This window comes from Stigmatopora argus, chromosome 4 (genome assembly GCF_051989625.1).
Source record: "Stigmatopora argus isolate UIUO_Sarg chromosome 4, RoL_Sarg_1.0, whole genome shotgun sequence".
NCBI classification, from domain to species: Eukaryota; Metazoa; Chordata; class Actinopteri; order Syngnathiformes; family Syngnathidae; genus Stigmatopora; species Stigmatopora argus.
Window position 1 is genome coordinate 23,212,101 of NC_135390.1, and position 14,408 is coordinate 23,226,508.

Consider the following 14,408-nt stretch of genomic DNA (forward strand, 5'->3'; position numbering starts at 1 on the left):
CAATGTGGAAGGGCTTCCGGCGTAAAAGTCATCTATCATGCGGATGGACTGTGTCGTGGGTCAACGCGAAAGTCGGTCAATCCATTTCAACGGTCCACTGACACAAGATGGCCGCCGGGCGATGACGGCCGTCCCGGTTGACCGGCAGGTAGCGCGCTTTTTGCATCTACTCCCGTCGACGTGTGTAATCGAAGAGAAGCAAGGGCAGAGAGGCTCCTCTCTTGCGTCCATTTGGCTTTTGCCGAAGCTATCCGGAAGGCCGACGACGTGGCCTGCACACGCCCGAGTCGAAGCAGAAGGTGAAGTAAAAATGGCGAAGAAAAAGCGCTCGCGAGCTCATTCCAATCGATTCGTGGTCGTCGGCGGATGGACGGACGGATACGCCTCCGCCGCCTTTAGCTCGGCTAGCTTGCGCTTTGCTAAAGCGTTAGCCTTCGCCGCAAGCTAACCCGGGTCGGATGCAGACGCGCGAGAAAAGAACCCCCACCCCCCAAAAGCGTATACTTTGTCAAGCTTCATTCTTGCTAACCTTGCGTAAGGGTTTTAAAACATGTTTTTGGAAAAAAAACGCGCGAGTCGAAAGAATAACCCTAGGTGCTTTCGATGTTAGCTACCTTCCTTTCCTTCGTCTTTACGTTACTGTTTTCGTTGGGGAGCCGCTTTTGTTGGGGTTTCAGACATATTTGGGAAGGAAGGGGGGTTTCTAGGGCAAAAAAAAGGTTTTGTCAAATTTGTAGGGCTCAAACGCGAGGCTCGGGGGCGACAATCGGACCCACCGCATCATCTATCCACATCAAATTTCCCTCTGAAGCGCGAGGAAAATTGGACATGGTTTCATATTCTTCCTAGTATCAACAATAACAAACATACCATATACTGAAGAAAAATAAACGGATGAGAGGATATCTTTTTTTATGAATGAAAAGGAATTTTAACGCAATATTTGGAGGCTGGATGTGAGTGAATGGGTTAGGAAATAAAAAAGCTAATCTTCTGACGTGTTTTATTCCTCCTAGAGCGGTGATGATGAACGAAATGGATGCAGAAGAAAACCCCAACCAGTCCCCGGCCGCCGGAGGTAATGTGAGGCCGCCGCCTCTCGACTAACGAGCCCCGCCCACTATGGGTGTGGCAATACGCTGAGCGACATGACCTTTCCCAAAGGGTTATCGATGTGCTCTCGTCAACAATCCATGTTGCCTCAAAAAGCGTGCTTGTTTAAAACGCTAAATGTCCAATTCACTTTGACGGGATTGGGCGTTTAGATGGATCGGACGTCCGCCCACCCGTCAAATGTTGTTTTGGGGCTCGTGCCGGCGAACATTGTACGGGCCGGACGGCGCTGACGGAAAATGGCGCCCGACTCTGCGCAGGCGAGGAGAAGGAGACGGCGGCGGAGGCCACGCGGGCGACCCGGGCGCCCGCCAAGCGTCGGCACAAATGCTCGCTGTGCGAGCGCGACTTCTCGTGCCCGTCGCGGCTGTCGGACCACGTGGCGGCGCACTTTGGCGAGAAGCCGCACGCCTGCCCGCTGTGCGGCAAGCGCTTCAGCAAGAAGATCAACGTGAAGGTGCACCAGCGCGTGCACACGGGCGAGAAGCCCTACGCCTGCCAGGACTGCGACGCCCGCTACGCCCAGCTGGGCTGCCTGCGCCGCCACCGCTTGCGCCACGCCCCCAACCGCCAGCACGTCTGCGAGCAGTGCGGGCGTTCCTTCCTGCAGCGACGCTACCTGCTGCAGGTAAAGCTGTCTGTCCAGTCTTCTTAGATGATTTCTATACAGACGCTCCCCCACTTACGAACATTCGAGTTACGAACAACGGTACATACGAACATGTCTGCAAATTGCGTTTATGTCGAAAAATGTTCGTCAGTTCGATTTTGTATTGCGTGCCTTTTTCCGAGTAGTGCTTCTTTCCGCCGTTGCACGGGAATACAACTTGAATGGTTCGACCGTCGGTACCATTTATAAACATAAAGATGGAGCAGCAGGACCCAAATATTGAACGTTGCACAAAGTTTGCAAATCAATTGAATGATGCCATACAGTGCTTCCGCATCATTTATGATGGGAAAAAAAAGAAGAAAACTGCAATCATCATTAGATAGCTTCTTTCGGCCACTTTCTAGTAAATCTCTCTCTCTCGCTAATATATGTATACAGTACTGTATGTATTCTCCATTTTATTAAATGTTTTTTTCAGTACAAACCAATGCTGGTTACTTAAACATACAAAATGCACTTATATAAACCTTCAATATACTTATATAGGCCTTAAACATAAATTATAATACAAAATATAGCACTGAATCAACTTACGAACAAATTCAACTTATGAACAATCGCTCGGAACGTAACTCGTTCGTAAGTAGGGGAGCGTCTGTATTGATTTTTGTGTATTTTTCCCCTCCTCGCCTCCTCCAGCACCAGCGCATCCACACGGGCGAGCGCCCCTACGCCTGCCCGCTGTGCCCCAAGCGCTTCGCCTCCACGGCGGGGCGCTCGGAGCACCAGCGCACGCACACGGGCGACGCCTACACCTGCCCGGTGTGCCGCAAGGCCTTCACCACGCCGTCGGCCTTCCGCGACCACGCCACGCTGCACACGGGCCGCAAGCCGCACCCGTGCTCCGTCTGCGGCAAGAGCTTCAACCGGCCGGGCCTGCTTCGAAAGCACCTGCAGAAACATCTGGACCGAGACGCCAACGCAGTGAGGCCCGTCCTTCTTATCGCCCCATTGGGCGGGGTTCAATGGCTCGCCGTCGCTGACGACGACGATGCCTTTGTGCGCGCAGGACGAGGAGCGGGACGGCGAGGAAGACGGGACGTCGTCGTCAGGTGAGCGCCGTCGTCTGTGAGCGGCGGGAGCTTTGGCTGGAAAAGAAAGCGAGCCAGAGCGGTTTTGCCGGCGGCGGCAGGCAAGAAGACGGCCAAGAGGAAGGTGCACGAGTGCGAGCGCTGCGGCCGCGTCTTCTCCAGGCCGTACAAGCTGAAGGAGCACCTGGAGGTGCACGCCGCCACGCGGCTCCACGGCTGTTCCATGTGCGGCAAGAGCTTCGCCAACGCCACCAACCTGAAGGCCCACCAGAAGATCCACACGGCGCAGCGCCCCCACCGCTGCCACGTTTGCGACAAGTGCTTCCTGCGCCCTTACGAGCTGCGGAAGCACGTCAAGACGCACGAGCGCCAGAGTCTGCTGGACCTGCCCGCCCCCAGCGTGAGTCGCCCGGGGTTTTATTTGGATTCGGTTTTCCTGTCCGGCTATTGACCAAACGCCGCCCGTACGTAGCCTGCTCGGGAGGAAGTCCCCGAAGAGAAGCACCTCCCCGGGGGTGATGCTGAGGGAGCCGAGCCGGCCGGCGAGGACGACGCCGTCAACGGCCTCATCAACTCTGACGGCGAAGAAGAGGACTGGGACCCCATCCTAATAGGTACCGTATTTTCACGACTATTTGGCGCATCGTATTTTACGCCGCAGTGTCAGTAACGAGTGCTATTTCTGTATTTTAAACACACAAAGCACGCACCGGTTTTTTCAGACGCATATATATTATATATTATATATGGATGAACATCGAAACGCAATAGCGCTGGCTACCGGAAGTAGCCTATTTCCGGGTTGCGGTGCGCACTGACTGCTGGGAAATATAGTTCTTGCACGCTACACCCGCACGCTAAAAACACGTTTTTAAAAAGGCAGCGGAAGCAAAACTAGGTTGGGTTGTACTTTATTTAACCATTTTACAATGTATAGTCACGTCATCATCACCCACAAAACCATCAAAGTCCTCATTTTCTGTGTCCGAATGAAACAATTGCCCAAATGAGTCTTCCAAAACGCCGGGTCCAGCGGTTGTAGTTCTCAAGCCTCCGGGAATGACGGCAAGCTCCGAGTTATTATATATAATATATAATATATATAATATATATAATATATATATATATATATATATATATATATATATATATATATATATATATATATATATATATATATATAATATATATAAATATATATATATATATATATATATAAATATAAATATAAATATATAGTTCGCAGTCTAGCTTTGAATGCTCCGTTGAAGCCAAAATCTAGCGGCAGGATTTCTTTTGTAAATCCAGCCGAAATGACGACTAGCACCAAATGAGTGTGTTCGCCGTCATACTGAGTGTATTGAAGAACTGGGTGTATTAAGAAGTCGATATCCCAGCAGTCACTGCACAGTACTTTATCTACGGGAAATAGTAGAGTCTGGGGCTGCTTGGCGTAGTTGTCCTATCGACTGATTTTTTTTTATTTTATCATGATAACAATTTTAGTATTGGTCCATATATAAAGCGCACTGGATTATACGGCGCCCTGTCTATTTTGGAGAACATTGAAGACTTATGTGCGCCTTATAGTCGTGAAAATATGGTGTGTCCTCTGGCCATGACGCGGGGGTGACTTTCAGAGACTGTTTTTTCCCCTTTTCAGAGGCGGACGGCGCAGAGGCAGCGACGACCGCGACCGCGGAAGGGGAACCGGCGGCGACGATGCCGACGACGACGCCACCGCCGACGACCACGGCGGAGGAGGAGAAACGCGGACCTCACGCCTGCCCGGTGTGCGGGCGCGACTGCTTCAAGGCGTCGGCGCTGCAGAAGCACCTCCGCATCCACTCGGGCGAACGTCCCTTCCGCTGCGCCACCTGCCAGAAGAGCTTCACGCAGCAGGTCCACCTGAAGGAGCACCGGCGCATCCACACGGGCGAGAAGCCCTACACCTGCCCGCTGTGCGCCAGGACCTTCACCTTCTCCAGCGCGCTGCGGCGCCACGTGCGGCTGCACGGCGACGAGCGCCCCTTCGCCTGCGAGGTGTGCGGCAAGACCTTCAAGCAGGCCACCTCGCTCAAGAGCCACATGCTGGTCCACTCGGACGTGCGCCACCACTGCCCCGTGTGCCACAAGGCCTTCACGCGCCCGCTGGAGCTCAGCTACCACGTCAACGTGCACGACGCCAGCCGCCCTTACTTTTGCCGCCTGTGCCGCAAGAACCTCAGCGGGGTGCGGGCCTTCCGCAAGCACCTCCTGCGCCACCAGGCCTGGGACGCCGCCAAAGAACGGGAGGCCGCCAAAGAGCGGGAGGCCGCCCGTCCGGATCCGGAGACGGCGCTCGAGCCGTCGGCCCAACCGTCGGCCGACGCCGAGACGGTGCCTCTGTGAACTGGATTGTGAGAGGAGAGAGGAACTCCCTCGACTTGGTCCACCGGTCCAAACGCGCGGCGGCCGTGACCGTACCTGCGCCGCGTTCAAAGACAATCCGCCAAATGTAACAAATTGACGTGGCGACGCTCTGAATAAATGTAACCAGTGAACACCAAAAATCCTCCCTTTTTCCACCTGCCATTGAACGATGCCGTTTCAACGCCGGTCCAATCCATTTCACCTGGGGGGGGGGGGGGTTGGCGGGAGTCATGAGCCCACTTCCAATAGCTTGGAACCCGTTGACTTGAAGCTGATTTACAGGGAGACATCTGATCCAGTCCAGCCTCCCTGGCTTGCGCTGTCCAGCAGAGGGCGCCGTCGGGTGGCCGACGTCCCGTGGGCGGGGCCTGGGACCGCCGAACCGGGCGGGCCGTCGGGCGGGCCGTCGGGCGGGCCGTCGGGCGGGCCGTCGGACGGCCGCTCACACGCAGCGATGGCCGGCGACCCGAACGGATCTCACCGCCGGATGCAGGTAAAGCCACGGGGTGGGGCTTAAGTCTGACGACCAAAATCCTTACTTTTGCACACGTGTAGTTGGCGAGCGGCGCGCTGCCCTGGATCCACGTGGGCGTCTCCTTCATCAGGTGACTTGCAATCGATCGCTCGCCGCCTTGCCCTCCATTTGGACGGCGCTAACGCCGCCTCTCCCGTCCGCCTCTGCAGCGCACTCGGCTCCGCCTCCGTGCTCACCTGGGCGACGCGGCAGTGGCACCTGGGCGGGGCGGCCTCCGAGGTGAGCGAGCGCCGCCACCCCGCCTCCCCGCCTCCCGGCGCCGAATACGTCAAGGAGCGTCCTCTGGCGACAGCTGCGGCCGCTTCTGCTGCTGGCCGCCTGCGACCTGCTGCTCTCCCTCTGCGGTCTCCTAGGGGGCGCTCTCCTGGGGAACCAGGCGGGCGACCGTGCCTGGTACGCGCTGGGCGCCGCCACTCAGGTGCGTGCTCCGCCCCTCAACTAAAAAGGACGAACGAAGAAAATCTGGAAATGTAAGTTGAAAGCAAAATGCACTGGGCAGGTGGCGTGCATGATGTCCTTCTTCTACACGCTGGATTACGTGTGGAATGCGTACGCTCGGCTGCGGATGGACTTCACGTGCGTTCGCCACCAACTTCCCGCTCGGGTAAAGCGCGAGAGGTACCGGGTTTGATCCCCACATCTGATGATTTGTCACTTTTCAAGTCAAATGGAAATGTAGTGTGCCAGTCTGTGCCAAAGTAAGGAGGTGGGTTGGGTATTTAGCTCAAACAGTAGAGCACTTGCCTACAATGTCAGAGGTAGTTGGTTTGATTCCTACATCTGACAACCCGTCACTTTTCAGCTGAAGCAGAGGTGACCTAAGAATGTAAGAAATACCTGCACAACAACTTTGAAGGTTCATTTTGAAGAAAAGAAGCCGCACTATATATGGCTGTTTTAAAGGAAAGCTTTATTATACATGGTCATTTTTGGAAGGAAATGCGACGGTCCTGGAGATCCTGGATCCGCTCTTTTTTCCATATCTCCTTCCACAAAATCAATTGCTTGAGGACAGCTTGCTGATGAGTTGATCATTTGATTCAGATGACCCCAGAATTTGCAGGAAGTGACTTCATATCAACAGGAAGTGAGGCACTCACCCAAAGACGCTGTTTTTCATCCGCAGATTGCCCAACGTGCCGTCCCGAGCACCGACGTGACAGCGTTGCTTTGTGGGTAAGTCAGCTCGCTCTTTCTTTGGGGCTCGAAATGACCCGCTGGCCCGGCGCCCGCCACAGCGTCCTGCCGCCCGTCCTCGTGGTGCCAGTCTCTGCGAGAGCCGCCGTCGACGGCTGCGCGGCCGGCCGCGGTCATCCCGACAGGTGAGGGTGCGGCGGCCCACGTCCGGACGGCTCGCTAACCGTCGCAGGTGTCTGCCCACGCTGGCGGGGGCGCTTCCCGCCGCCGCGGACACGGCCGTCCCGGCGTGCCGCCTACTGCGCGCCTACGCCGCCGCCGTCTTCCTGGCCGCCTTCTTCGTGGCGCTCGTCGGCGTGGTGGTGAGCGATGGCGCCGATCGACGGACGGGAAGTAGCATACGTAGCTAGTCGTCATTGGCAGGAAGTGGCCCCAAATGGAGAGGAAGTGAAGTAACGGAGCTCCTCCCACCGCAGGCGCTGGTGGCCAAGTGCCGTCGACTTTACCGGCGGGTGGTGACGTCGGGCGGCTACCTGGGCCATCGGCAGCGGGTGTCCTTGCGGGCGCTGGACTGGCGCCTCCTGGCGCACACGCTGGTCTTGGTCGCGTGCTGGGCTCCCAGTAAGTCCCGAGCCGTTCGTCTAATCCACTGCGTCCACCTTCTCACCACGTCGCCCTTTGCGGGGTCAGCTGCATACGCCGTGGCTGCGGGCGTGGCCGGGCGGCGCTCGGACATCTTCTACGTGGCGCAGGTGGGTCCCTCGGTCTACCGCGTGACGGTCGACGCCTTGAAAGCTTTGAGCGTGTCCGCCGGCAGGCCGTGGCGTCGGCGTCGCCGGGCGTCCTCCGTTTGGCCGCGCTGACCTGCGCCCGGGGCTGGCCGACGGCGACTCGGGACCGGCGGCGCCCGGCCGACGCGCGGACGCCGCTGCTGCCGCTGCTGCCGCTGCTGCCGCCGCCGGCCTCTTGGGGACGGGGGTAGATGTCCGAGGCGTGGAAAGCGGGACGCTCGGCGCCGAGAGACGACGTTTGCTCGCCGTTCCGAGTGGAAGTCTGAAAGCTTGGAGACATTTCTGTCCACTCTGAGGGGACATGAAAGAGAAAAAAGCTTTTCTTCACAATCATCTGCTTTGGAAAAGCTTGCACTAAAACTTTCAAAGACAACTTTGTGCTCATCAGGATAGTGTAAAAAAAAAAAAAAACAACAAAAACATATATGGATGTTTATCTTAATTAAAAAAAAACTTGTTTTAGGATCAAATTCAGATGAAGAGTATAGATTCAATTTCCTGATTTTCTCCCTTTTAAATCAATAATTGCAACTTTTTAATCCATTTTTTTCTGTGTTTTTAGTTCAAAAATCATTTTGTAAAAACAAAAAAATATATTCAAATATTTTCTGTTTTCCACTTTAATATGGCACATAATTTAAGAAAAAAATGGTTTCCTTTTGCAATGAAAAACAAGTGATTAAATAAATGATTTTCCCTTACTAAGAAAAAAAAGCTTAAATTAAAATTGTATTAGATCTATAAAAAAATGGAATAATTGGGGCTTTTAATCCAGTTCTTTTAACCGATTTATAAAACAAAATAATCTAAATATTAAATCTAAAATGGTCCGGCCCACGTGAAATGAAGTTGACGTTAAAGCGGCCCGCCCGCCAACCAACCCGAGTCTGACACCCTTAGCGTTATTTAAATCAAACACATAGTCCTTTTATTCATTCGAAATGGTCATGTTAAGGTGAAATGGGACGTCTTACGCTGTCAATGATTTCTGTTGCATACTTTGTCGCAACTTTTGGGGAGCTTTCCTGTCACCGAGCCCAAAAGTGCAATGTGACTCAGTCGAGTGTCCCGTGCGTAAGCTCCGCCCCTTCCGGCCACAACACAAAAGCACTTTTGGCGGCCGTGCACGTTGCCGTGGCGACCCACCAATTAGAAGGCCGCTAATGAGCCCGCTCACGTCAGCCGTTTTTCCCTCGGACATTTTTTTTCCAAAGTGTCCTACATTCCGTGGGCCCATGGCGACCGACCGGAGAACTTGCCAACACAATTCCCATTTGAGCGGGAGGCCCGCCATTCCACGTTTGTTGCCGTCTATGATTTCAAGAGTCACAAAAGATGGTGCCGATTGAAGAAAAAAAAAGGTATTGACTGTTGAAATGTTCAATCAAATCAAATCAAAAGCCTTTATTGTCATCATACACAGCTGCAGATTCTTAATCATCCCATTGACTTTGATTTGCTTTGTGCTTTTTGCTTTGTTGTTCTGCGGCCTTTGACTGTACCGTCTAACTCAGGGGTAGGGAACCTATGGCTTGGGAGCCATATGTGGCTCTTTCCATGGGTGCATATGGCTCTCCACTAACCTGTGAGGTAAAATATGGAAATCATTGGTGAGTGAGAGAGAGAGAGAGAGAGAGAGAGAGCTGAGTCCCAAACGCACTAACAAGAGCGCCACTGCGGCGTCGACACTACCTGTAGCCCTATTTTAATCATCATTTGTTTTTTTATGACTCTTCTGCATGCATGCATGATATCATTGATACTGATTTTGTAAGCCACCACATAACAATGTTGTCAAAAGAAATCAGAGACTATTTGTACGTTAAAAGTGATGAAATGACCAAAAAAAATGACACTTTCATATATTTTTACTTTTCACTTCCGAGAATGGCTCTCAAGAAATAACATTAGAAAATATGAATTGTTTATGGCTCTCTCTGTCAAAAAGGTTCCCGACCCATGGTCTAACTCAGGGCTCGGGAACCTTTTTGACCAAGAGAGCCACAAACAATTCATATTTTCCAATCTTATTCCTTGTGAGCCATACTACAAATTTAAAAGTCAAAATACATACATGTAAACGAGTGCCTTTTCTTTTCAAATTTTTTTTTTGTAATTTCACCACTTTTAAAGTGGAAAAAAATGAATATTTTTTAAAAGATTCTTATACTGTTGCTAATCAATGAAAGGATGCATTCCAGAAGAGTCTACAGCCAAAAAAAATGAAGATTAAAGCAAAAAAATGAAGATTAAATCAAAAAAAATGAAGATTAAAGTCAGTTCTTGGTGTAATATCTCAGTTCTGTCACCAGCAATTTCCATATTTTAGCTCACAGGTTAGCAAAGAGCCAGATGCACCCATCAAAAGAGCCACATGTGGCTCCCGAGCCATAGGTTCCCTACCCCTGGTCTAACTTCTAACTATGCCTTTTCTTGCTACTGCCACAATGAAATTTCCCGAATACGGGATGAATAAAGTTATCTAATCCAATCCATATAACCAAATTGGTGGTGCTACTCCAAGCTTTTCAAAGTGTGTTTTCCCAGTAAAAAAAAAACCCAAAACAAAACATAAATAGAGGCCACTTCATTGTTTTCAGGACTATGAACCGTGTTTGGACTGGACTCTGGCAGCAGATGGCGATCATCGCATTATTGTTTAAAAATACGGCTGCTTTGTTTACCTTATAATGAAAATATAATGCAATTCCTTACACCGTTGCTTTGGCTCGGGTCAACTTGTATGCTTACTTCTGCAATTCTTACACAGTTGTTTATCGTCTTATGCAATCGTTTTGAATCAGATGACATGAAATGTTTTCCGTTGTCGCGACTAAATACGATGAAAAATATACTGCACGTCAGAAATGCTCAGCAACGAAGGCACGTTATGAGTGTATCTCCTTGCAAGTTGTAACCAGAGATGTGAAAGATGTCTTCCATTTGTAATTAAATATTACTAATAATGATTTAAGGGTATGAATCATTATTCCAACAGTGGCCTTGTTAGCCTCCGGAGTGGGGTGTATGCCGGGCTGAGGGACAGGCACAGATGGGATGCCAGCAGGGGATGAAAACCAATAGGAAATGTACAAGAAACGAGGCCAAAAGGCTTTATGGGTATCAAACTGGTCAACAAGGCCCTAACATTATGTGGAAGGGCCCAAAATGGACAGGAAGTGACCCAAAGTTACCCTGAAGGAAGTCAGGCAAAATAAAGTCATTGACGAGGGCTGGCAAGGCGTGAAGAAGCAAGTGACCCGATAGAAAATGCCCCCGAGTGGCGGACAGGAAGTGAGCGGCGGGCGGCGGGCGGGTCAGCAAAGCGTGTGGTTTACACCAAGCGTCTCTCTAGACTTTTCATTTCATTTCACGTCCGTTTCTCCTCCCAGAAAAGAGGAAGAAGCACTTTTGCTGACTTCTCTTTAAGTTGAACTCAAGCCGACGCGATTATTTTCTTGCTCCAATTTGCTTTGGTGGCGCCATGGCTTCGCTCAGCGACGTCGTCTTCCTTCTATTTTGGTGTCTTACGGGTGAGCCTGGAAATGCATTGCGTTTTCTCTTATGTACTCAAACTGTATCTCGTTGATTTCTTTCTTTAAATACAATTCGGGATATTTCAAAAAAATTGTTCAGTTATTTCAGGTGGAATGTATTTTTCCTCAGATTCATTGATTTTGCTTGCGCGGGTTTTCTCCAGGTGGTCTACCCATGCTAACTGTCCGCTAAATTATGACAAGCTATGAGTAACATGGCTCCTCGAGCCCTGCGATTGGCTGGCCACCCATCGGGGTTAGCTAACCCTAACCCTGAGGCCCGTGATTAGCCATAGCGATGAGCTCCGGCGACCCCCGTGACGGGAAGCGGCACAAAAGCCACGGGGGCGAAGCGGCAAACGGTGGCTCTCTCGGGCGTACCGGCTCGGCATCTGACGTGGCCGTTGCTATTTTCAGCTTCGGCGGGCCAGATCCAACTGGTCAGCTACCCGCCGGCGACGTGCGCGGCGCCGGGCTCCACCGTCACGCTGCGCTGCTCCTTCACGCCGTTGGCGCCGGTGGCCCGGATCGTCTGGTGCGTCTCGCACCTGATATGCCACGGCACCACCCCGTCCGTCTACGACAGCAACTCCACGCGGAACGACCGGCGCTACGTCTACCTGGGAGACTTGGAGCGAGACTGCACGCTGCGGATTGGCCCCGTCCGGCGGCAGGACCACAAAACCTTCCGCTTCCGGATGGAAACCGTGGATCTCAAGAATAATTTCACTCAAAGGAGTGGGGTGAACGTCTCCGTTGTCGGTAACCCTCCGTTTGCCGCTCGGGGTCGCCGTGACCGCGCCGCCACCCGAGCCCCCGAACCGGCGGTGGGCAAAGCGGTCCCGGAGGGCCGCCGTGGTCGGGGGCAGCTTCGTGTTCCGAGCCATCTGGCACAGACAGAGCGGACAACGTTGAATCGACGGGGGTTGGGCCACGGTGGCTGGGGGAGATGGCATTTTGCTCCGAGCCATCGCTTGATACCAACTGGGGTTGTGCCGAAACCAGAAGCACCTGACGGCAATCCACTAATTGCACTGTTTTGGGAAAAGCTTTTCTCTTCAGACATTGGAATGAAAACCTGTGCCCACTGTGGAATGCTTTGCCCACCCCTGTTAAATGAAGGTCTAGTCTTATGGGATGCTTAAATGCTTTATATGTCCAATGCTTGAATTTGATCAAAGCGCTCTTAAATGGGTCAAAATGAGCAAGTCTGTGCTTTGATAGCACACGTTTTAAATGGGTTCAAAAAAGTCTTGGACTGGACTGGCTTCCACAGTCTACACCAGGGGAGGGGGGCAAAGCGGTCGGTCCTGGAGGGCCAACGTGGACGCAGCTTTTATTTTCCAAGCCATCCAGCACAGATGGACGCAGACAAAGTTGACTTAACGGGGGTTGGGCCGCCGTGACTGGGGGAGGTGGCATTTTGTTCCCAGCCATCCAGCACAGGCAGACACACACCCAGTTGAAGCAACGGGGGTTGGGCCGAAACAAGCAGCACCTGACGCCAATCCACTGATTGCGCTTGTACCACACTAGTATTGTGGAAAGCTTTGCCTCTTTAGAGATTCAAATGAAATCCCGCACCCACTGTGCTCGCTCATTTGTGCAATAGTTTGCCCAGCCCTCTTAAATGAAGGCCTCGTCTTATGGGATGCTATGTCTTTATATATCCAATGCTTGAATTTGATCAAAGCGCTCTTAAATGGGTCAAAATGGGCAAAAGTCTGCACTTTAATCGGACACGTTTTAGATAGGTTCAAAAAAGTCTCGGACTGGACTGGCTTCCACCGTCTACACCAGGGGTGGGCTAAGCAGTCCTCAAAGGCAGCTTCTTGTTTCCGCATAGACACGGACGGACACTTGACGCCGACGGGGGTTGGGCTGAAAGCACAAGCACCTGACGCCAATCCACTGATTGCACTTGTAGGACACCAAATTGGGGGAAAGGTTTCCTCTTTAGGGGTTGGAACCAAAGCACCCCCGGCGGCCCTTTGTGGAATAGTTTGCCCACTACGGCTCGAACTACTCCTAACCCCTAATCCCTAACCCCGTCTGGTCGTAGAAGGCGAACCCATGCAGGTCCTGAGCGAGCAGCCCGGACGGGCGAGCGAGGGGGCGGCGCTGACGCTCAACTGCACGTGGCGCTGCTCTTTCCTGGACCTGAAGGTGCTGTGGTGGCGGGACGGGGAGCTGCTCCCGGAGACGGGCCCCGCCCTCCGCCTGGGCCCTCTGACGACGGCCCAGGGGGGAAACTACACCTGCGGTCTCAGCGGCGACCGCCAAACCACGTCGCCACCCTTCAATCTTCACGTGGAACCGCGCCGAGACGGTAAATGCCTTTTTCTTCCCTCGCGTCGCACCGATATCGGTATCGTGCCGTGAAAAACGGAGTCGTTCTTGCCGGCGCTCGGAGACGAGATCTCCAAGGTCACGTGGGATGGCGCGACGTCCGCAGGCCAGCGGCGACGTGATTTTAAAGTTGCCGAGGGTATGACGTTGGCGTGCTTTTTGTTTTCAGTCCGGTCGCCGACCTACGGCCTCTCCGTGGGCATCCCGGCGGCGCTGGCGGTCGCCGCCGTGGTCGTGGTGTTGCTCCTGGTCCAACGGTGCGTGCGCCGGCCGCCGCTTAGCGTTAGCGGGCTCGCCGTTAGCCCGCGTTTGACATTTCCACAGGAGGCGACGGCGGCGGCGGCGTGCTCTGGACGCCGGAAACGAGGGAGAGGTGAGTCCGGCCGCCCGACGGGCCACCATCATTGGTGACGTGCGCGTACGGCTCCCTCGAAAGGGGAGCCGACACGTGTACGACGACCCGCTGCCGCGCGCTAGTCGAAGAGGACCGGACGGACAGGAAGTGGAGCAAACTGCGGGGGAAGTCAATTACGCCGCCGTGCAGTTCAAGGCCAAGGCTGCCGGCAGGTATCAAAACAAGTCTGGGACTGTGAAAATAGAATAGAGGCCCCTTCCTTAGCCTCAGACCGATGGATCAATGGATTCTTGGCTCTTTGTGGCTGGCAGGCCAGCGTCGGAGACCGAAGAGGACGTGGTCTACTCGTCCGTCACCAAAACGCAGGCCTGAGACCACGGGAAGTCAGCTTACGCCTCGATTAAAGAAAGAAAGGCACCACACATTCACACACGTGCTTGAGCACAAAAGCCAATAAAGTTTAAACAAAGACAAAC

At 53.0% G+C, this 14,408-nt stretch overlaps 3 protein-coding genes across 4 annotated transcripts; all 3 read left to right on the plus strand.

Annotated features, from left to right (window-relative positions):
• The first annotated feature begins 72 nt into the window (after nucleotides 1–72).
• Nucleotides 73–5,304, plus strand: LOC144072565 (uncharacterized). The gene is made up of 8 exons (XM_077597663.1): nucleotides 73–299; nucleotides 1,017–1,078; nucleotides 1,374–1,741; nucleotides 2,426–2,710; nucleotides 2,796–2,838; nucleotides 2,919–3,217; nucleotides 3,290–3,431; nucleotides 4,481–5,304. The coding sequence occupies exons 2-8, from the start codon at nucleotides 1,024–1,026 to the stop codon at nucleotides 5,206–5,208; spliced, it is 1,920 nt and encodes a 639-aa protein (XP_077453789.1). The 5' UTR covers nucleotides 73–299; nucleotides 1,017–1,023; the 3' UTR covers nucleotides 5,209–5,304.
• A 352-nt stretch (nucleotides 5,305–5,656) lies between these two features.
• tmem116 (transmembrane protein 116) lies at nucleotides 5,657–7,845 on the plus strand. Of its 2 annotated transcripts, XM_077599636.1 has the most exons (10): nucleotides 5,657–5,722; nucleotides 5,785–5,834; nucleotides 5,914–5,983; nucleotides 6,057–6,182; nucleotides 6,264–6,368; nucleotides 6,891–6,940; nucleotides 7,003–7,086; nucleotides 7,134–7,263; nucleotides 7,378–7,522; nucleotides 7,592–7,845. In XM_077599636.1, exons 1-10 carry the CDS (start codon nucleotides 5,684–5,686, stop codon nucleotides 7,762–7,764), a joined length of 972 nt encoding a protein of 323 aa, XP_077455762.1. In that variant the 5' UTR covers nucleotides 5,657–5,683; the 3' UTR covers nucleotides 7,765–7,845. The 2 variants fall into 2 exon arrangements, with proteins under 2 accessions (XP_077455762.1, XP_077455760.1); XM_077599634.1 differs by having other exon boundaries at nucleotides 7,378–7,845.
• A 3,008-nt stretch (nucleotides 7,846–10,853) lies between these two features.
• LOC144073222 (uncharacterized) lies at nucleotides 10,854–14,304 on the plus strand. Its single transcript, XM_077598888.1, has 7 exons — nucleotides 10,854–11,225; nucleotides 11,646–11,986; nucleotides 12,590–12,619; nucleotides 13,320–13,557; nucleotides 13,747–13,834; nucleotides 13,902–14,144; nucleotides 14,244–14,304. The coding sequence occupies exons 1-7, from the start codon at nucleotides 11,177–11,179 to the stop codon at nucleotides 14,302–14,304; spliced, it is 1,050 nt and encodes a 349-aa protein (XP_077455014.1). The 5' UTR covers nucleotides 10,854–11,176.
• Nucleotides 14,305–14,408: the final 104 nt, after the last annotated feature.